The 23,741-nt window shown below is 46.2% G+C and overlaps 1 protein-coding gene across 1 annotated transcript; it reads right to left on the bottom strand.

The window, feature by feature from the left end:
• Positions 1–3,102: 3,102 nt before the first annotated feature.
• On the bottom strand, positions 3,103–22,590 carry ivns1abpa (influenza virus NS1A binding protein a; the record flags this gene model as incomplete). Its single annotated transcript, XM_083647046.1, has 15 exons — positions 22,433–22,590; positions 14,888–15,178; positions 14,523–14,659; positions 13,312–13,481; positions 12,825–12,900; positions 12,214–12,387; positions 10,784–10,909; positions 8,327–8,437; positions 7,606–7,747; positions 7,098–7,322; positions 5,155–5,276; positions 4,811–4,937; positions 4,485–4,616; positions 3,887–4,060; positions 3,103–3,365 (listed from the first exon to the last, which is right to left on the bottom strand). The coding sequence occupies exons 3-15, from the start codon at positions 14,631–14,633 to the stop codon at positions 3,103–3,105; spliced, it is 1,953 nt and encodes a 650-aa protein (XP_083503172.1). The 5' UTR covers positions 14,634–14,659; positions 14,888–15,178; positions 22,433–22,590.
• Between the last annotated feature and the right edge of the window lie 1,151 nt (positions 22,591–23,741).

Consider the following 23,741-nt stretch of genomic DNA (forward strand, 5'->3'; position numbering starts at 1 on the left):
TTATTATTATTTTGACACCTTTTTAATGTTTGTTCAAGATATATAATTTTGCTTGTTTTATAACAGAAATGTAAATATGAGCCAAAATAATGTAAATAGTTCAGAGCATAGTTTTATGTATGAAGATATTGTTTACTTTATGGCAACAAATTAAACTGTTTTTGACAGCCTCATCTTGTCACAAAAACGTCCCATTTTCTGGTCTGCATCACTAGCTTACAGTGTTCTCTGGACAGAGGTGTATGTACAAGAGGCAGGTCATCCCACACAACTACAGAGGAGGAGTTCAAAACCCTGTCATAACTTTTACTTTGACATGGAAACAACAATCTTGTGTTGTGCCTTCAAACTAAGAATCGGCCACAAAACGTATTGCCTGTAGTCTTTTCTTTATTAAATGCTCAGCAGCCCTGCATGGAGTGTGCTGTGCTCCCAATTGTCAATTGTTAGCTTCCAGCCTGTGTCACTCTGTGTGTGTGTGTGGGGGGGAGGTTACCTAAGGGGATTAGATTCAGCAGGTGGAGGAGAGAGGGAGGGAGGACCTCCTGTAGGAGGTCGACAAGGCGGATGACGATCGCTGCCACCAAGCTCAGCTCACTGCACTTCCTGCCTCTCAGATTGTCACAGTAGACAGAAGCTAGGAGGACGCAGCTCCACTGAACAGTCAGATTGTGTTCCATTACAGATGAACCACGCATCTCCTAAATCCTACATCTATATATGTGTGCTGATGTGTGCCAAAACATCTGAGGAAAAACTCAAGCTTATTTTGTCCTAATGGGACCCTTCCTCATCCATTCAGCCTCCCATAATCAAAAGTCCCTCTGCTGTCAGGATGAAGCCTTTGTATCTAAATACATTGAGTGTCCTATGCTTATCCGTAAGCTATGAAACAAATTGTGATCAGTAAGTGGCTAAATACAGATTTATTACACTTATTCTTAGGTAAGCATCCTACTTGTTTCTTTCAAAGGAATGTGCCCTTCACCAAGGGCATTCTTCCCCCACTCCCCACTCAATTTGTCTCCAGCTCTTTGTGGCTCAGTCTTGTCCCCTCTGGGAGTCATCTCAATCAAACACAATGCAGCAAAACTGGCGGTAAAATCAATGTTGAGCACAATTTGTTCTCGTTTAAGTAGGGTGTGCTTCTTTGGGATTGGACGCCAACCCATGGACATTGGCAAAAGGCCAAAAGGCCAGGCCCAGAGACCATGCAAAACGGGGGGATGGAACATCCCCCCCAAAAAAATCCTGGCATTCTCCTATGTCACATGTTGCACACAAAGATCATATATACGGAAGATGAACACTCCAACTTATTTCCTTGACAGCTAGATCCAAATTTTTCTTCTCGCCAATTCTCAATGGCTTCCTTGTTTTTGCTTGGGAGTACAAAAAAACTTGGCGATTTTTTTTTTTTTTTTTTACATTTGTTGTCTGCGCAGCCCACACCACACAACAGCTTTTAGCTAGGTTTAAATCAAGGAAAATGACGCTGGTGTATGGAAGTGAATGGAGAGCTTTCCCCCGCGATGGGCGTGGCCTATTTCATGCAGTGTCTCTCATCAGGTGAACCGGAAGTGGCCCAGCATACTTAAGTGCGTGGCTGCTCATCTGCGTTGTCCGGGTCTTTCAACGCAGATTAGAGGCAGATTTGTGAATGGGCACCTGTCCGTGTCCGACCGAGGTCATGCCAGATGCAGCCGATTCAAGGCTCCTGCAGCCCCGGAATAACTCGTCTTCCTCTTCCTTTCCTGCCCGTCATGTCTCTGCTAGCAAGCTTAGTGTAATCTCCCCCCAAATTAGACACTTGGGGGGGCAGGAAAAACCCTGGCTTACTGGGCAGCAGGAACCAGGACACACGGTAATGACCTGCCACCATGACGAGCAAGAGGGGGGAAGTGCTCATGCTATATTTGGAGGCCATGATTGAGCTGCTGTCAAGGCCTGCGCCATCTAGAACTGCACAGGGTATATATATAGTCACGACGGAAGGCTTCAAATGGAAAGGCCTATAAGAGTAAACCCATAGCCAGGACATCTCAAGAAGTTTTTCCTAATGCTGTCAATTTGCTGGCCCCCTTTCCAAACTAAATCTAATGTCACAGTCTTATCTAGGGGCTATGCACATTTATTTGTTTTGAATCAAGGAAAATGGGCGTGACAAAGACATCTGGTTGAAATGGTTTATTAGTTAAGAAATAGCTTGTTACAAATGTGATACAATGTTATCATTCTAACATTCCTTCCAAGAATCTATGCCAATGCCCGACACTTTTTAAAACACAAGGAAAAAAGGATCTTCAGTAAACCGCATCTCTAGCCATCAAGTCAAATCATAGTAACAGAAGATTTGGTTAGCAGAAGCATGGTTGTGCGTGTGTGTCTTGTGTGTGTGTGCGTGCACAAAAAACGTGTTACTAAAACTGGCACTGGTTAGAGATTCAACGACTTCGTGTGAGTCATGTGCGCGCGTCTGCTACTTTCTTTATTGGTAAATCAGCAGTGTATAAAAATATAAAAAAGGCCATCATTTAAGATTCATAAAGCAATCCAGCTTTAAGCTTAAAATGACACAAAAAAGCCATGACCGGTGTTTCTCCACTCGCACTTTGAGTAAGGCGTCAAAAACCAAAGATCTTTAAATACCTGCAAAATGACAGTTTGAGAGAGAGAGGAAAAAAATCTGAATCATCTTTCAAAAATCCCATTTTTCTCCAGTACGTCACCACTGCAGCTCGTCTGAAAACCTTCAATGATAAACGATACACAACTTGTCAACTCTAAGGGAAAAGGGGGCACTAAATGTGTATTTCAATGTTGGCATTTGACAAAAATGAGGAAAAAAATATATATATATACAGCACAGAAAATATTGTATGCAATATGCAAAGGCGCCATGTTGCTTTGGGCAACACACCCCACCCCCGACCCGTTGGATATAAGCCAGTCTTCACTGAAGACCCCTCACCCTCTGGAACCCCCCCGTCCGCCCCGTTCCCACCCACACAAATCCGCTCATACACACAGAACGTCACAAAACACGATTACGTCACTAAGCCTGTTAGTTTGGAAACTCCCCCCCCCCATCTCCCCCCCCCCTCAGGCAGAGCTGAAGGACAGGGCCTCGGTGCAGTCGCTCCACTCGCCCGCCTCGGGGTTGTACAGCTCGATCGTGTTGAGGAAGTCGTTGCCGTCGAAGCCGCCCACGGCGAAGATGACGTCGCCCAGCACGGCCACGCCCGCGTTGCTGCGTGCGGACGTCATGCCGCCCAGCATCCTCCACTCGTTGCGGGCCGAGTCGTAGACCTCCACGCAGCGCAGCGCGTGGGAGCCGTCGAAACCGCCGACCACAAACAGTTTGCCTAGAGAGCGGGACAACGCACGCACGGCATCAGCCACATCCCACTCCTAACAAATTGGACATTTCTGCCAAATTCCAGTGTCGTTGTGTCGCAAAAGCTTTAACAACTAAAAAAATATATATATAATATATATACCATATATATATAATCTATATCTATATACACACACAGTATATATAATTTCAATGTAATCTGTAAAGTTTGCTTCTTGTCTAGAATCAAGGCATGTTCATGGCAAGTCTGGAACATTTTACCACACTGTCAATAACTTAGCAACTTGCAATAGGCTACGTGCACAACTTCTTTACTTCCTGAAATTACACTATTGGATGAACTGATTAATCAGGTGTGCCTGATCCTTGTTGTGACTGCAGCACACCTGACATTAATCAGTTCATCCAATAGCGTTGACAGGAAATAAAGAAGCTGTACTAATTTCAGGAAGTAGTGGAGTTGTGCATGTAGCCCATATAGCTGAAGCATGTCTCTCGTCCCACCCGACCTCTCTCTGGTGGTCTTACCTTCGTAGACGGCCACGGCGGCCCCCCTGCGGGCGACGTTCATGGGTGCGATCAGAGTCCAGGTGTTGTTGTCGGGGTTGTAGCGTTCCACGGTGTTCAGGCAGTTCCACGACTCCGCCCCTCCGATCACATACATGAAGCCTTCCAGCTCACACACTGCTGCCTGGTGCCTCCCTAATGACAGCACAACATAAACACGGGTTTAGTTCCTGCTGCTGCTGCAACTGAAGACCTACAAGTCTTTATTCAAAATATAACTACATGTTCTGTGCATCTGTCTCCCATCTTGTACACCTGTATTATGCAATGTGAATAGCTGGCAATGCACACTGTTGTAATCTGTTGTACTTGTGTTTTTATCGTCTCAACTACTCACTATTTGTCTCAACTCTTATTGATATCCTGTTCTCTCTCTGCTGCAACATGACAATTTCTCCAAGTAAATAACTAAAGCTTCATCTAAATGTAAAATACCCATTCAGTAGTCTTAAAATAAAACCACAAAGTCTGTGTTATGTAATATGATTTAATTGACATCTGATGGTAAAGTTTGGAATGTCGAGTGTGTGTGTGGGCCTGTGTGGTACTGGATACGTACTGATGTTGAGGGGGGCACAGTTGGACCAGCTCTTGGTTACCGGGTCAAAAGCGTCACAGTTCTTCAGACCTTTCTGCCCGCAGGGGTCTGACCCTCCCACAACGTAGAGCTTGTTGTTCAAGGAGCAGACACCTTAAGATAAATCAAAAGAGGTGAGCTCACAGAACCAATTAACACAAAACCGTGCATAATACAGTTGAGACTGGTAGATTGACCAGTACGATGTGTTCCATTTCTCATGCTGATCAATATCCTAAACTACTCGCTCAGTGAAAATCCTTTTATTCATCAAAGCGATGATGATAGCAAATCCATGGCAGACTGACCTGCGTTGCAGCGGTTAGTCCGGAGCTCTGGTACTTGAGCCCACTCGTCGGCGTGCGGATCGTACGTCTCCCCACAGCTCAGCTCGTCTGAGTGGCCGTTCGAGCCGCCCATCACATACAGCTGACCCTGTGAGGGGGAAGGATTATTATTTTTAGCTCACTGGACGCCGATATTCAAAATGTCCCTGTATCCTAGTGTCTATTTTTAACTCACTGGATGCAGATATTCAAAATGTCCCTGTATCCTAGTGTCTATTTTTAACTCACTGGATGCAGATATTCAAAATGTCCCTGTATCCTAGTGTCAATCAATCTGAGATAGAAGGCAAAGGAGGAAAGTGTACCATGAGCACTGCCATCTGGAAGCGAGCCCTAGGAGTCCGCATGGGAGCGATGAAGGTCCAGCGGTCCTCTTTGGGGTCGTAACACTCCACAGTCCTCAGACACTCCTCTCTGTTGTAGCCTCCTGCAGGGACATTGAGATGCATCAGGCGTTCAAGTTGACCTCTGGGGTCCCCGACTGTTAAAATGATTTCTGGGGCTACAGTATATATAGACTTTCCCCTACACTTCCTTTACCCCCCCTTCCTAAAAAGGGTGGGGGGAAATTACCCACGCTTTTCAAGAAACACAGATACCTAGGTTCCATTTGTCCATGGTTAGCTTCAGTAAAACAGCTTTTCAAATACCACAAAAAGCATTCGCTTGACGCTAGTACTGAAGTACCTCATGGTTATACTGATACACATTATATACACACACCAAATGACTCCCAAGCTCCTAGGATGCAGCAGCACACTAAACTTTTTCCAGCCTCACGTGTTTTCAAAGATGCAGAAAAAAGCCTCAACCTCCATCTCGTCTCCATTAGAGATGCTGTGATCCGATCATGTGATCGGATATCGGCGCGATATCAGCCAAAAAACATGGATCGGATCGGATCGGATTCCAGCGAAAATGACCGATCCAAGGCTCCGATATAAGCACTCCATTCCATGACTCCGCTCCAGGATTTCTATCCAGCATGCAGCACACTGAGGCCGCGTTGAGCCTAGGATGGCCAGGGCCAAAACGTTGTCTTGCTTCAACATACATCGCATCGCATAACCATTTCCACCCGCAGGTTTGAGGAGTAGCTAACATAAACGTCAGATAAATACTCTCTATAGGCTAACGTTACCCACTGAGGCAGCTAACATGGCTAATTAGCTAGCTAACACCAGCTATCTTTCTCCTCTAAACTAACGTTAACGACACGTAGTTGACTGAGCGAACGGCGCTGTACAGCAGGTCGTTATCAAAACGTATTGCACTGAAGAGAAGTAACATTAGAAAATGACAAAAGACTCCTCCAATCTGGCAGTGGAAATGTATGCACAAACTTTGTGTGTAACTTTGCGAGACTCAACTGAATGACGGATGAGTCTCGCGTTGAGCCTAGGATGGCCAGGGCTTAGATCTGCGTGAGCACGACCCGTCGTAATTTATCCAATTCAAGGTACATTAAAACGTTGTCTTGCTTCAACATACATCGCATCGCATAAACCATTTCCACCCGCAGGTTTGAGGAGTAGCTAACATCAACGTCAGATAAATACTCTCTATAGGCTAACGTTTCCCACTGAGGCAGCTAACATGGCTAATTAGCTAGTTAACACCAGCTATCTTTCTCCTCTAAACTAACGTTAACGACACGTAGTTGACTGAGCGAACGGCGCTGTACAGCAGGTCGTTATCAAAACGTATTGCACTGAAGAGAAGTAACATTAGAAAATTACAAAAGACTCCTCCAATCTGGCAGTGGAAATGTATGCACAAACTTTGTGTGTGTGTGTGAGAGACAGGGACAGGGCTGTGTGTGTGTGTCCTGTGTGAGACAGAGTGGGGGTGTATGTGTGAGGAAACAATAATTATTTGTGTCCAGTGTTCACCCATTACAAAATAAGTGTTCAAAATCGTTTACATACTATATTACCAAAGCACACACATGCATACCTAACCCTAAAAATGTTTGTTGCCTGCTAGCTATCAGACAGCATAGAGAGGCTTAAATATGTGCTGTATCGGTATCGGATCGAAATCGGTATCGAATCGGGTATCGAAATTTGATCGGAATCGGATCGGTTTTGAGGCTAAAATATCGGAATCGGATCGGAATTGAAAAATCTCGATCACAGCATCTCTAGTCTCCATCCAGCTCTATCAATGACATGGTACTGTTTTATTACCATACTGGTTATTATAAGCTGTGGGTAGGTACATTAAAATTTCCAAGTTCAGTGCCAACCTGCAGCGATGAGTCTCCCGTTGAGGGATGCGGTGCCCAGTCCGGAGCGGGCGTAACGCATGGGGGAGAGCGGTTGCTCCTCCAGCTCCTCGGGCGTGGCCTCGAAGCTGAGGCTCTTCATCAGGCAGGGGGTGGCAGAGGGAGAGGTCTGGGGGCTGCTGCGGCCGTGCAAGATGATCACACACAGCACGCTGTCCAGCACGGCCAGACACAGGTAGGTGTTGTCTACAGGGGGAGGAAGATGTCAAGTAGTGTGAATGAAGATCGAATCCAAGTTGGCTGTAGTGGCCACAAGGAGGCAAGGAAAATCATATTTAAACGGCAAAAAAAAATGTCTCGTGGTACTAATGTCTTAGTTTAGTACAAAGTCTCAATTTTGTTGTACAGTACTTAAAACAAGCCAAAAAAAAGTGTTGCACAAAGAAATTATTATTGTTGTTTGCAATTCTCACACACACACACACACACACACACACACACACACACACACACACAAACAAACACTTACTGGTGGTCTTCTCAGAGGCAATGTACTTCCACTCTCTCCTGGCGGTCTGTTTGGGGGCATTAGCTGCTTGGTTGGAGGGCGACAGGCTTCCTGAGGAGCTGCAGCTCAGCTGTCTCTGGGTGCTCTCCCGCACGGCTTTCTTCTGCAAGAGCACAGCGCAGCTACAGAAGCCGGGCACCACAGGCCTCATCGCTGGCCAACACCAGCTCATCATACCCCCCCCACAAAAACCCCTTCATCCAACCCATCAACTGGTGCATGTAGGCTAGAGAGAATGAACCTACTAAAAAAAAAACTAATCCAAGTATTGAAATCTGACAAAGCCATCTGAAGCCAACAGCACAGCAAAACACAGCAAGGTTGCCAGACCAGACTACAAGCTAATCTGAAAGCGCACAGTTCAAATCAGAACCAAAAATCAAGGACAAAAGATGATCATCGCTGACCATTCTTCTTGCTGGGCAAAAAATAAATTGTATAAACTTGATCAAAATATGATTTCACTATTATGCTCAACAGTAATGCAGCAGAGCAGCCCCTAATCCACTGAATTAACTTGCCACATTGTGGTGCTAAATAAAATATAATAATCTGGCTATAGCCAGGCACACGCTGTGTACTATTTGTATGCATGGGGCCAGGCAGGTACGAGCTGTACCGTTAACGCTACACATTGCTGGGCAGAATCTGAGAGAGGGGCCAGGCACAAAGTGCCATGTACCTGCACAAACTGTAGGTGGTCCTCCTCGCCACTAAACACCTCAGTGTGCCCCTCAATCAGCAGCCCTCCGTCCACCAGCCTGTGGTCAGCTGAGTAGTACAGCGTTTGCACCTGCAAGACACACAGCAACAACAACACCCATGTGGCTGTCTCCATGGCAACACTGAAACTCCCGTGTAGAGGGGAGGAGGGGGAGGGAGGAGGAGGAGGAGGGGCAGTGTTAAGAGAGGAAGAGGGGGGAAGGGAAGGCAGCCTGGGTCTTCAGTCGCTTGGATGGAGAGCTTCTTGTAAAAAGACAACACACACACGCTGCTGCTGCTGCTGCTGCACGAAGAAGTGTTAAGTGTTGGGATTCGAGGCGATGTCGTCTCCCGCGTTTGACGGTGGCTCTCTGGCTCTCTCCTCCCGTTTGCCTCTAAAAAAAGATGGGGAGCTGGTGAAGAGCATCTGGAAAGGTCTTCAGGGGAGAGGAATGAAGGAGGGAGAGGAGGAGGAGGGGGAAGGGCGGCCTTCTGTTCCACCTTGCTGCTTGGAAACCAGTCCTCTAGCTGGGGAAGTTGGTCATTGTGATGGCAGTCAAATCCAGGACGGACAATAGCCATGTGGTTAAAAAAATGTATCGTGCAAATACTCAAATAGATTTGGCAAAAAGGAAATCTCAAAAATTAAAATGATAAATAAACCAGTTCAACCCGCTATAAGATCAGGCAGAATTGGTAGAATGTGGAAAATACTGTGAAAACATTACAGGGTCAATAATGCCAATCTCAAGGGGCAAATTCCTCAGGGGCAAAAGCAATACCATGTGGATATTGATAAAGCTGTAAACCGTTAAGAGCTGCTGCAAATTATCATAATTTCCCACAGAGAGTTAAGACTTTACGAGAGCCGTCGGTCTAGTGAAATACAATGTCTGTGATGAGCATGTTATTATATATATACTGTTATGTGCAAAGCAGTTGTTTGTCCAAGGCTTTAATACAAGTGCTTACTGATGTGTCAATGGGCAGGTACGCTATTTGTATATGTACAGTATATGTATATGCGGTCAAGGGGCATTTGATTCCATGTATTTATTATGAAATAGTTGTGTGTAATGTGTTTTTTGTACATGTAGAAATGGGATGCCTGTTTTGTGTGCATCTGTATACAGGGTTCATACACACATTACAAAATGAAATGACTTTCAAGCACAATTTTTTTTTTTCATTTTCAAGGACTTCACGCAAAATGAAATAATTGATTTTCAAATATAAATTTGGCACAAAAGGGGCATCAAATTTGCATTATATTACATTACATTTTGTCTTTAACAAGTTCATTCTACCATCAATCTTGGGAACGGGCCGGGAACATATTTGTCTAAAGATTGCTTTGACTTTGAACAGATGCTCATACCTCAGTAAGCGCCTTTTGTCTTTTTAATAATACCAACTTTGGTCAAAATATAAGACGTGACGTCACTGACAAGACAGTGTTATGTGGTTCATGTGACATTCGAGGACATTTAAGCACCTTGTTTAACAGTGTGCGGGAGTTATTCTCGGGTTTTCCCTCCTCCGACGCATCTGTCATTTAGGCGTGCAGAAGCGTTTGCTCCTTTAAGCACCTCGTTAAAAAAAGGGGGCTATTTTCAAGGTATTCCGGGACTTTTCTTCTCTCAAAATCCAAGCACTTCAAGCACCTTGGCAGAACCCTGTGCATATGTGTTATGGACAGACAGATGGGAGCACAGTGTTGCTTGGCTGCAAAGAGAGGCTGCAGAGAGGCGGTAGTAGTAGTGCTCGCCCGCCCGCCCCCTCTCTCTCTTTTCTCTCTGACTCATTACCCTGGTGGCTCAGTCCTGGGCTCCTCGGTCGTGGTCTCCTGCTGCTGCTAATAAACCTAGAGGAGATAAATCAACCGGGGAGGGAGCGCACTGTTAGTACACCGAGCCACAAACACAAACCTGCTCAGAAAGAAAAAACGTTTGGTGAAAAGCAAGTGAGACGGCAGAGCAAAAAAAAAGGACAGACCTCTAAGAACCTTTTGCTTGTTGCGTTTTCAGAAGAGAACAGCATTGTAACACTGGTGTCTGTGGGTGGGGGGGGGAGGTTCAGGGGTTGTGTGTGAACCAACCACGTACCCAAAAGAGAAAACAGTGGAAAAAAACAAACAAAACAAAGAGCAAAACAGCAGCTCTTTTTGTTTCTGCTCACCTCTAAAGCTGTAGTATGGTTTCAGGGGGGGTACCTCAACAAACCAGAGAAAACAAAAAAGACAACAATCCTGACATAGCAGCACGACAACGGCATGCTAACCGCTACTTGAGCCGCTTAATGACTTCTTAAAGGTCACAAACAGGAGACAGAGGGAGGGGAAGGGGAAGGGGCGGGGCGGGAGGGAAGCAAATGTGTGGTGGTTGGCCTGAGCGTTGAGGGGGGGGTTCCACACGCTGCTGGTACTGCTACTACTGACCTCCTCCATCAGGCGTTCCAGTTGGTCTCCGTTCTCCCAGAGGCTGCGCTGCACCCAGTTCAGCACCTTGGAGTAGAGCTTGCCATTGCTGGGCAGGATCAGGTTGTCTTCTAGCATTACTTCTAACTGTAAACACAAAGGGGTTCGAAATAAGAGTTAGCTCCGTCTACAGTAGGACTATGGTGATTGGATTGCATTCTTAAGGGGGGTTCATTAATACCACGCCTTTATTGCCCACTGAATAGGCCTCAATGAAAAACGTCGTTTTACTGGCTGATGGCCCAATTACCTACAAGGAAAAAGTGTCATCATTGCCTAATCGTGCCATAAAAGATGGAATTAATCTTAATCTCATATTAGGTTAGGAACCACCAAAAACAATCATTACACCAGGAAGCACCTGTTGTTACAAAACGGAAGGCACAAGTGTCGAATTCAAAATGCAGACTGATATTTAAATAATTACGCCAAAATATTTGAGTCCGACTGCTTTCTAATAAATCCTTAAATAATATCCACTCCATCTTGCTACAAACGGCCCATGGTGGAAGTCAGCAATAGACTTAACAACTACGTAATACAAATGTCAGTAGTCATCAATGCGTTTCCAACAATAATCAATATAGTAATCAGCTAATGTCTCTAGGGGACACTTCAGGAAAGGATAAAAATATCCCCCCCCACCCCAACTAATTTCCAACTCTAAATCAGGGCTCTCAAACCATGTGCCATGGAAGGCTGAAGCAGTGCAGGTTTTTGTTCCAGCCAAAGACTTCACCAGGAGAGGAGGGGACACATGACTTCACCATCGTTGCTAATCTTAGGTCAAAGTCATAAAGCTAGAAATACATAGCTTAGTCCAGCAGGTGTTACTCAGCCATGGACCTCCAAAGCTGGCAACATTTAGTACAGCAGAAAAGGGGAACTAGAATAGCAATCTTACAAGTACAAATATATGTCAATATTCACTATATCCATGTGTGCATTTCATTGGCTGGTCCGTGCCCTTTCGAATCACTCGATACAAAGAATTTCCTACTATGGTCCCATGTAACTTCATAGGAAGGAAGGAATGGTACCTCGCTCTCTATTGGTACCAGCTATAGACGGTTTTAACTTGACAACAAAAGCATTCTAATTGAACCCCCGCTCACTTCCTGTTGCAGTGTTTGCTATGGACATAAAAGAAAAAAAACATTCAAGTGCAGGACTGACCATTCCGTGAAAACCGCCTATACAGCTGAGCAGCGAAAACAAAAGTAACGATGTCGAGTGAATATTTATGTAGTTTGCCGAATGCTGAGAAAAAGGAAGTGCGGTGGGGTTGCGCTCTGGTGAAAACCGTCTATACTGATGCACTCACAGTACTTGTCAGGAACTGTGGATAAAAGCGTTACACAAAAACGGCACACAAGCCCGTCAGGGCTCACCTTGAGGCGGGGAAGTTTGAGGAAGTCCTCCTGCTCGGACACGTCCAGCAGGTGGTCCTGGATGTAAGCGTCCACCTTGGCCAACACTCTGCCATCTCCCATAGAGCTGGCAAAGTTACGAAAGGAGATGGCGTTCTGGAAATCCATCTTAGACAGCAGGTAGTCCCCACAAATCTGTGAAGTGAGTGGGAGATACGAGTGTGAATTAGGGGTACACAGTAAGCCATTCTTTCTGGCCTGGTAAAAAAAAACATGTGGGGTCAACCTGTGTTTTACAATTACTGCACTGGAGGGCTAAAGTTAAGTTCAACTTTAACCTGGAGTGTCTGCACTGGAGGGCTAAAGTTAAGTTCAACTTTAACCTGGAGTGTCTGCACTGGAGGGCTAAAGTTAAGTTCAACTTTAACCTGGAGTGTCTGCACTGGAGGGCTAAAGTTAAGTTCAACTTTAACCTGGAGTGTCTGCACTGGAGGGCTAAAGTTAAGTTCAACTTTAACCTGGGGTGGCATCTGTGCTCTCAAATATGCAGAGGTCAAGTTCTCCTGGAGATGATGATGGACAGCTGCATGTGACATGATCAGGACCGGTCAAAATGATAAATTATAACATACCTGCTTGACTCGTTCCATCTTGAACCTTTTTGCTGCTGAGTAAACCTCCTTAACCAGCTCTTTGTCTGCCTTCAGTCTGTGGAAATGACAAAAACAGACCCTCGTCATTGAACAAGACAGATGGGTCCGACAGGCTGAGAGACACAGTTTAAAAGCAAATAGGTACATTTTGTAAAGAGATGGTTCACCCCATAAATAAAAAAATACATACTGTATTTGCCTCTAAAACTAATACGGGTAGTAAGAGCAAAATGTGTATTTTGGATTTGGAGGTGAACTGTGCCTTTAAGGTAACCTAGGTTACCAACGCAGCTCATCTGGAGCACATTATCTGGCTTTGAATGCTTTCCAGGATGCATAAGAAAACATATATATGGCTGCTATTAATCAGGATCCAAAGATGAGGTTTTTGCGATCAGACCTGACCAAAAAAAAAAGGTATTTAGGCCAAAAGGTTAGAACGGCAGAAGAAGACGGTGCTACTAACTGGGCAGTGTAGGCGTAGTTGAGAAGGATTTCCACAGCTTCCGGGTCCAAGTCCTCAAAGGTGACATGAGAGACTCCGTGAGGCTCAATGTCACTATTAAAGATCTCAAACAGGTAGGGACTGCAGCAAGCCAGCACAGCACGGTGAGCCATCAGCTCGTGACCACATACCTGGGTCATCAGAGAGAGACAGAGACAGAGAGAGAGAGAGAGAGAGAGAGAGAGAGAGAGAGAGCAGAGAGCGAGAGAGCGAGAGAGCGAGAGAGCGAGAGAGCGAGAGAGCGAGAGAGAGAGAGAGAGAGAGACAGAGAGAGAGAGAGAGAGAGAGAGAGAGAGAGAGAGAGAGCAGAGGTTAGACAATGGAGACGACATCATCTGAAGACCAACAACACACCAAAACTATTATCTTCTATGCACAAGCCCTTGTGTCGTCTAGCGGTTCTGTTGTCCCGCGTGGTAGTGTGCGGTTGGCCAAAACACACTGGCGCCGTTTTTGGCTTTGAGTCTTTTGAAGGGGAAACATTTTGCTAAGAAATAGCAGGGTTAGGGTGTGTGTGTGTGTGTTGTCAGCAGCATGAGGGTGAAAGGAAAAGAAAGAAACTAACTCAGCTCATTCATTTGGATCAGGGAGAAGAATGACAGTGATGAAAATGCAAGACGTGATGTGGAAGGAAATCTAGATGAGAGCCAAAGGCCTCTCACACACTCTGGTGCCTCGGTAACAACAACGTGATGTAGGTTCCTGGCTGGGTTGCGTAAGCAGTCTCCTTTAGAGGTCTGCATCATGTACTGTAAATGGTGGGAACATGTTCTCAACATGAGATATGGGAGCAATGGAAGCATAACAGGAAGACGGAAAGTAAATATTCAATTCCTTTTTTCCAGTTTGCGAGTTTGGCTGAGCTCACTTGGTTCACTCAACCCCAGTGAACTGTGCTGTAGGTTGTTTTTTTAACACCACAAAAGCAGACGTAGCTTCAGTCTGTCGCATTTCCCCAGCACTCCCAGTATAGAGAGACTCAGTGGACACTTTGATGGGTCTATATGGGTATGACTATGACAAGACTAGTGAAATTGCAGAAGGGGAGGTGAAAAGAGTGTGTGTGTGTGTGTGTGTGTGTGTGTGTGTGTGTGTGTGTGTGTGTGTGTGTGTGTGTGTGTGTGTGTGTGTGCGTGTGTGTGTGTGTGTGAACGGTGCACTGAGCCCATTACCTGCAGTCTAACATCGCAGAACTGTCCACTCTTTCTCAGGGCGTTCATCTTGGCCACGGTGGAGTCCAGGAAACTCTCGTCCTCAAAGATCAAATAACCGTTGGGAATCATCTTGGGTGAATTTTGATTAAGACGGCCTGAAGAGGAAGGGTAGAAAGAAATTAAATCATCCATGATGGTCAATGTCACCACCGCGCGCGTTGGGTCTTCTTTCTCCACTCTGTCCAACATGCTTTCAAGCTGTGTTGTATCGCTCCCAACAGCTGCTTTTATTAATTCATGGCCACTGCGGGGATTAGGATTATCTGCAACGTGTAACGTAACATACATTGTGTATAATAATCTGCAATATTGATGGACCTTACCTAATAGAGAATGACGTCAATCCGGGGAAGCGCTACTGCTGTTGAGTAGAGAACGGGAACCAAAAGGAGGACAGAAGGTAAAGCAGACAGAGAGACCAGGTCTTCTTCACCAGAGGAGAGGGGATGGAGGAGTCGTCAGAAGTAATGCCAGTCGACTACACGGGCGTGAGCAGAGGGGAGAGGGGGGGCCAGCCGCACACGACGCAAACTATCAGGCTTGAAGCGACTGTAATCAAGGGATCCCGTTGGCTATAGAGTTGTACTTTTTCTGTGTTGGTCGTACATTATAACCTGGAAGAAAGAGAGAGAGAGAGAGAGAGAGAGACAAGAGAAAAGGGACATGAGTTATTTCAGTCAAGTAAGTGGACACGGGGCAAACGCTAATTGGAAACCGGTGCCGCGGCTTGCTCTTGGCACCTGCTGCTCTCTAGCATGAGTCAGCTCCACCACGTGTTGTTGAAATCACAAGCTAGCTGCTGCGCCTGCTGGCATGGACCGCCTGCTCCCTCCTTCCTCCTCCTCCTCGCCCTGCTCCGCTCTCCAGAATAGGAGATCTAATTTAGAAGAAGCACCGGGCCAATTCGTGACCGCGCCACGAACTCCAGCGAATTCAAGAAAGACTGGAATTTAGCGTTCCTAGTCCCAACATCGTCTACACACAGCTAGAGGTTCCAGTGCTGCTAACTCAAGCCAACCATCACGTCTCAAGTCACTCACACGGCCCCTGCAGCATTCAGTCCTTCACGTCTGTCCACGCCACGCGCCACCAGGCTAAGAAAGACACGAGCGTCTAATCCAGCTCACGCTCCCGCTCGCTCTGAAGCAAAAGCCCCAGCTGACTCAGGCTTATGACACGCCCCTCAGGCTGGCTCCGCCCCTATAGGAACTCTTTCAATCAACTAGTCCCCTATAAGGAAAATGCACAGGGGGGCGGTTACTTGAGACTGAATTGTCACAGCCAGCCAGTCACTTGAGATACAGCAAGACTTTTTCCATCAAGGCACTCCCGTCAGTGTCAACCTGTGACCTACAAGCCCCGCCCAGTCTCGCGCGTCACATTTGACAAACATCGTCCCAGATCGTCTAAACCCAGATCCTCTAGACTCAACATAGCTTTTTCATATTGAGATTTAACTGGCAACCAGCCTAAGTAGAGCCACAAACTAGGCTTTAATCTCCAAGACCAGACACACACGAGCTCTGCCTTGTACAATGTATCAGCAGAGATGAAGACAGAGGAGCCAAAGTCGTGCCAAAGTAAACCAACTCACCACCAGGCCCATCTGGTGCTTTGGTAAATAAATCGCACTGAAATTCCAACAGTTTTCTTGTTTTATCACTCTCCCACGCGGGGCGGGGAAGGGCAGGGAGGAGGACGAGACAGAACACAGCAGCTGCCCCAATCTCTGAAACTGTATCCACACAGCATGTGGGAAGGTCTTCCTGGGTCTGGGTCTGGGTGGGTGGGTGGGTGGGTGTGTGTGTGTGTGTGTGTGTGTGTGTGTGTGTGTGTGTGTGTGTGTGTGTGTGTGTGTGTGTGTGCGACTGTGCATGTGTGGGGACAACTCGCATCGCATGACATTCTAACTCATTATAAGAGATGTGATTTGTCGAACCGGCGTGCATAAAATGTATTTGTCTCTCTGGCTGCCGTCATATGATACTGACTGCAGATACCAGTGTGTGTGCATGTGCATGTGAGTGTGTGTGTGTGTGTGAGTGTGTGCGTGCGTATTTTAGTAAATCCTCCAGTTCACCCTGCAAAAGTGATAAGAGCAGTAGTCATGGGTGGTGAGACCTAAAGGTCCTGTAACAGATAAAAGTGTTACGTCCTGTAATAGTCGCACCACGCCTCCAGTCCTCACCGCTGTAATAGTCGCACCACGCCTCCAGTCCTCACCGAAGCAACATGCGAGTGTGACATGTCACACCACCATCTCTCTTAAAAGTCACACTCGGGCCATATAGTGAGTGAAACCCAAGACCTGCGTTATCCAAATAGTGGCGGGTGTGGGTCCATAATATGCAAATGATTTGGAAAGAGTAAACAGCTAAATAGATCCTAGATCAACATTTATATTCTTATATGTACAGTTTAATTCCTGAAAAGAGTGTGTCACTGAGGAAATGGCTTGAAATTAAATATAATTAAGGAAAATCTGTGGCAGCTTCATTCTGGGCCAATTTCAGGTACATCTGCTAGTATGAGTACGGACAGCCAGTACAGGACAGCCAGACAGCAGACACAGGACAGCCAGACAGCACAGACACAGGAGCAGAACAAACACTATGTCCTTTGTACGCTGCTGGAAATAATGGCCGGCGTCTTCTCCACAGTCAGATGGCTCGGAGGAACGGCACACACACGCATTCTTGCAAACCCAAGGCCATGTGTGAAAGACACTTTTGTGCTGCTGGATTTCTCTTTCTGGGACATCTCGTCTTCAGCTGAAAGAGAAATGCTCACTGAGAGAGGGCGAGGGTGTCTGGCCATGTCTGCAGGCGTGCACACAATTGTGGATTGAGAGACTGTTTTTTTTAATGGTTTAAATAACAATTAATCTAAGCTATACCTTTGTTTGTAATAGCCAAAGTAATCCAATACCAGGAGCAACATTTGCACGAAAGGCGTCAACCAACTGGCCTATCGCAATGTGAATTTAGTGGCTACAGCTAATAATCACATCACACCAATCATCCCCTTTCCAATTAAACAGAATTATGTAACTAAATGCCAGTGAACCTGAACCTACTCTTTGATGTCCCCATAATAAAATCATCTAGCCTGATATTCAGACTGCATCGTCAATTCATAAACTCATTTCCTCTTCGTCTGAGATTGCGCTCACTTCAGAGCATTTCTATGAGGGGGGCGGGCTTCGGTCTTCCCTAACCAATCACTAGTAGAGACCGAGGTGTCCACGGCCACCTAACCACCTCGCGTCACCAGGCTCTTCCCGAGGCAACCGGCCGCAGCAGTCTTGCTAGTCGCAAACACAAGCTAGCGTAGCTAGCTAATGCTAGCCTAGTTAATGCTAGCTTGTCGTTTTAACGCAAGTCTCATCGTACACACTGCAGTAACTAATAAGACGTTCGTTAAAACGAAAAGTACAAAGTCGGCCCGACTTTGGCTGCTCAACGTGCAGACGCTGGCTAGCATTAGCTAGCTACGTTAGCTTTGGCCACAGCTGGGTCTGTTTCTGTTGTGCATGACTGAGAACAGCGTTAGCCAATCAGCGCCCGTGATTGGATTTTCAACCGGAGAAATATTGTTTGCACATGGCGATGCCAGACCAAGAAGAGCCAAGTCCAAAAGTGTGGAGTGGGCGTGGTTTCGAAGGTCTGGAGCCAGACTAAAAATCATCTGCAGAAGTCACGCAAATGTATATACATGGCATTCTACTAGCCTCAGACTGATAGTCTAGAGCAGTGGTTCCCAACCCAAAAAACAAACGAACATTACATTACAAACATTTTTTTACAAACTACAAACATAAATAAACGTCAACTTGAAATTATGTTTCAACTGCCACACAGCCTATAATATTATAGCCTATGTTTATAAAATTATATTTTTTATATATATATATATATATATATATATATATATATATATATATATATATATATATATATATAATTATTATTAATAAATTTGACAACCGGTCCGTGACTTTTTTTCCCCATCTATCTACCGGTCCTTGGCACAAAAAAGGTTGGGAACACCTGGTCTCGAGCACTGCATGTACTACTGTATAGTATGAGGAGGGTTTTACCGATACAAAAAGGCACAAGTAGAAAAAGTGAATTAATATTCCTCACTCAGCCTTCATCTGACTGCATGTTCTTTTTCTTTGCCACTTAAATTACACATAAGACTTATACAAGGCTTACACAATATAATCGAAGAGGGGAAAGAGGACAGAACAAAATGTACAGGGAAAGGATGGTGGATACATCAATCTTGAAGGAGGAGGAGGAATAAGAGGAACTATGAAAAATGAATTGCTTGGCTATGGAAAAGAACAGCGCACCACGTGACCAACAGTCATAGCCAGTTCAGCGCTGTTGTTTCGGGAGTTGGGTGGTGTATTCCACCCAGACAAATACTAGCTGTGCCAGCCTGAGTAAGAGCACGCTGCCATACGCGTGGGAATATGTGTAGTACTAATTGTGTAGGGTACGTTGGCCAAAGATGTGTGCGTGCTGCTGGTTGTGTAACACTAACCTGCATGAGTGTTGAAGTGTGGCAGAAAGATTTTATGGGTGCAAGCATGCTGGCACAAGCTGGAGAAGAAAGGGTCATATTGTAGGACACAGACACAGGATAGCATTTACAGCCAGGACCGGACTGGCACGGAGAGCTGCCCCGTGTGTGTGCGTCCATGAGAGGGTGTTACGCAACATCTGGCAGGAAGCGCCTTTTGAGTGGTCTCGTAACGGCAGACTCCTCCTCGAGGCTGGGTCCATCACACTGACCAGCCTTAGCCCTGATTCTCCTCCTCGAAGGCTGGGTCCATCACACTGACCAGCCTTAGCCCTGATTCTCCTCCTCGAAGGCTGGGTCCATCACACCAGCCTTAGCCCTGATTCTCCTCCCCGAAGGCTGGGTCCATCACACACCAGCCTAGCCCTGATTCTCCTCCTCGAAGGCTGGGTCCATCTCACACCAGCCTAGCCCTGATTCTCCTCCTCGAGGGTGGGTCCATCGCACCAGCCTTAGCCCTGATTCTCCTCCTCGAGGGTGGGTCCATCGCACCAGCCTTAGCCCTGATTCTCCTCCTTGAAGGCTGGGTCCATCTCACACCAGCCTTAGCCCTGATTCTCCTCCTTGAAGGCTGGGTCCATCGCACACCAGCCTAGCCCTGATTCTCCTCCTCGAGGCTGGGTCCATCGCACTGACCAGCCTAGCCCTAGCCCTGATTCTCCTCCTCGAGGCTGGGTCCATCGCACCAGCCTTAGCCCTGATTCGTCTCTCCTCTTTCTCCGTGTAGCCGGGCGTAAGCCTCACCTCACTGCTTCCCCCGGCCAAACCTCCCCCCATACTGATCATTCCTTTCCAACACCGAGCTGCCCGCCTTCATCGCTGGCTGCCGATTACATAATAATCCTCAGTGACTCTCGTGTGTAAACTGATAAAACAAGACGTGATCTGTGTTCTTCTTCCTGAGGAACTAACACATTATCTGTGTCGTTCTTCCTCAGGAACTAACAAGACGGCAATTCAGGAAAATTCCAATGAACCCCAGGAGATGGCCGCTGCAAAAGGTACACTTTGCCGAATGCAAACCAAGAAATTCAGCTCAATAACCTACATTTCATTAGCCTGATTTGGCAGTAGAGAAGTGGAATTCAGAGGAAGAAATGTGCTATGTTACGTGTGTCACACTCATATGTTAAGTGTGTCACACTCACTGTAGTCAGTGTTGAGGTTCAGTCTACTTCTTCTGACGCATGCTTGCTAAGCCCATAATGACTCATGTGTTCACAAGAACCATATGGGGCTTAAAGCTGAGACTAGAGTGAAAATGAAGAAGGAAGATGAGTCAGTCAGTGGCACAAAGTTATATATAGTATTGAGATATTGGGCAGAGAAGCAACACAGGCTGGGTGAGCTGTGCAGAGGCTGGGTGAGCTGTGCATAGCCGGGCATACTCGCCAACAAAAAGGGGACAAAGGAGAAAGGAGAAAAGAGAAAGAGCGAGAGTGTTCGCAACTTTGTCACAGAGGATAGTTTGATTGAATGTACTTTTTTCTCTCTCTCCGCGTTTCCATTTGGTTAGCCAGGCACAAAAGGTGCAGGTTGGCCACTGAACAATCAGTGCTGCTAGTTGCACCACCCCCCTGTGGTGAAGAGAGGGATTGTCAAGCCAAGAAGCCACATAATAATTCACGCCGTTTCAGCGCTTGGAATTTGAACATAATTCACTCTATGTTGAACAGGAATGTAATCAGGATCTTAGAAAAACACACGAGAAGCGGGAGTCATCTTCATAAGAGTCGTGTGTGTCCAAAAATATGGAAAAATTCTACATCCGTAATCAAAGCAGTAGTAGCAGCATGACCTCATTACCTCAGAAGAGATCAGTCCAAGGCATTCTGAGAACTCAGAAATTCCCCCATGTCAAGAGCAAGATACAAATATTAAGGGGAACCACTTGTACTGTCTATAATTACGTTGAATAATAAATATTAGCATAAGTATAATGTTACATCACTCTGAGACAATTTAACCTTTTAACTGATCTGCCTGGAAGAAGCTACAAAATTGCCCTTTGTTATACAATGAGAGCCAGGGTATTTATTACGAGTGGTTTCCAGCCCAGGAAGCACATTTCCACATCAAAAGCAGCAGTAACAAGCACAGTAGGTCAAACGCTCCTGCTGCTGAGCCGGTCGGGTGGCACTGGCTAGTAGAGGAGACAAGCTAATAAGCCAGACAGAGCCCTGAATTAGTGAGCATCGGCTAAAGCATTTCCTCCAACGAGACTATCAATACAACATAATCGATCATGCTCGAGGCTGACCGCGATAGTAGACGCGTCGATATTGTTCAAGACTGATGATAGCCCATCAAATCGGATACAATGTGTGTCTCTCTATAACTGGGGCGCTGGCAAAGGACAGCGTGTACCCAAAACTACCCCATGGTAAGGTACCAAACCGTTAAGTCTGATGATGATTGGACACCCAGCATCTGATCACGTGTCGTCTATTCGGTGAGACGCCTTCTTCTCCACGTCTCCTCTCGTAATGTAGCTAAATGCTAATGCCATGTAATAGATCAGAAATGTGCTAGAAAGTCTAGCTACATGCCATGATGGGACACAGTGTATCCCGCCACAAAAAATCAATCAGTGTGTCGAGAGAGCGCAAAAAGCCCTACGTTACACGCATCACTTTAGAGTCAGTACAAAGCCTCGGGGTAAGTTAACGTTAGCTAACAAGACAGGCGGCGTTCTAGCTAAACACCAACCTGAAGAAGGTGCGTGGCGTGCTAGTGTGGTGCTAGCCTGCTAGCTAGGCAGCCGGCTGGCTGGCTAGGACGGGAAGCCATGCGACATTCATCTCTTTGTCGAGAGAAAGTGATCCTTCACCACCTGGACCACGGGGAATACATGTTTGCCGTTTAAACCTATGGTTTAACACACACCAGCTTCATTGACAGCTATAACGTTACCGTTAGCTGGCAAGAATATAGCTAGCTGTCCTTGTCCTTGTCAACCATTAGCTAACGTTGTTACCGTATGCGGAAAGCCGCGGTTTTCTCGGTGACATTGCCCGCGCCGCCCAGATGGCGTTCAAAGCATTTCCAGCAGTTTCTCTGCCAACATCAAGAATAACCATCTACTGCAACAGACGCGTCAAGTAAATAACGTTACATCGATTGGGTCTGAAACAATAATAGTCACATTACTATCCACCGTGACGTTATACTGTTGGATTCTCCATAGGTTAACGGATTACATTACTACAACACCAGTAGCATCGTTTGCTCTCTAAGCAACTTTCTTGCATCATCTCTTGAGAAAAAGAAAATCTTACCTGGGGGGTTTGACACGATACGATATTAGACATATTTAATGCGAATTCAGTGTTGTTGGTTCGGATCAGAACGGAGAAGCAACGCGGCTGTTGTTGGCTCGATTAGCTGGGCTAGCAGGTCCTCCTTGTTCTTCTCTGACAGAGATGAACGTCTACCTTCCGACTAGTCTTCACTAGCTCTGCCTCCTGACTCACTGGAGAGAGAGAGAGAGACTGGTCGGTGGGTGGGGGCTGGACTGGGAAGCGTGCTCCCGACGTGACGTGCGCGCCGCCACACCAACACCGCCGGTGACGTCGCCAACGGAGGGCGGACCGGAGACCCGCCCACTTTCCACTTCTGCCAGAAAACAGTGCCTGTGTGGTATGTGATGTGATCAGGGGTGTGTGTGTGTAGTGGACTGGCTGCAAAACTGCAAACCCATCTAACCAAAGGTTAGGAATAGAATTGTGGAATAGAGTTCCTTTCAAGGCTGACTTAAATCTGTACGATGCCATTTTATAGCAGGCTGATATATGATGTAATATATAGCATCAAAACAATGTAGGTTTCAGTGGTTCTCTGGGCCCTGGGGTCCTTGAGGGGTTCTAGGGGGTCCACAGGAAAAAGGACAAGAATTACTTTTCACCATAAATAACACAATGACAAAATATGTGACTATTTTGCTTATGGGTTCCATACACTTTATGTAATCCAACGACCCCAACACCAGGCTCCTGCAAGACAGGGCCAGGAGAGTGGGAGGGTCACCACAAAAGCTAATCTTATCAGATGGGGGACCATGGTATAGCCCCAATGCAAATCCGGTAGAACCCTGAGACTTATCAATGCAGGTCCGTGGTTTGAGAACCACTGGGTTATATGATGATACTGTTTTTAAGAGAGAGAAAATAACGCTTTTCTCAAATGGCCACGATGATCAGGGGCTTACTCAACTTTTTATTTACCACTTGGTCAGTGATTAATTGATCCCAGTAGGAAAATTCCATCTCACTTGCCCTTCTTCAGCAGTGAGGTCAGACAGCAGGACTGCAGCCACAGAACAGCGCCCCCGGAGCTGGGAGGGATTCAGTGACCTGTTTAAGGACACTACAGCCATTGGCTACAGCAGGGCATCTGCTTCAATGCTGACATGGGATTGTTCCAGGTCCACTACAGTAATTCCCCCTTGGTCCGGGCTTTAATTCTTTCTTTTCCAGGTTGTCTGTTTTTGATAGTCATAGCCATTCAATTTACATAACATGGTGTCAAATGTATTTGCACTTGCCTTGTGGCTCTGTGTGCTAACCTCCACGCGTGAGGTTTGAGAGC

The sequence above is a fragment of the Poromitra crassiceps genome (genome assembly GCF_964638095.1).
Source record: "Poromitra crassiceps genome assembly, chromosome: 12".
Taxonomy (NCBI): Eukaryota; Metazoa; Chordata; class Actinopteri; order Beryciformes; family Melamphaidae; genus Poromitra; species Poromitra crassiceps.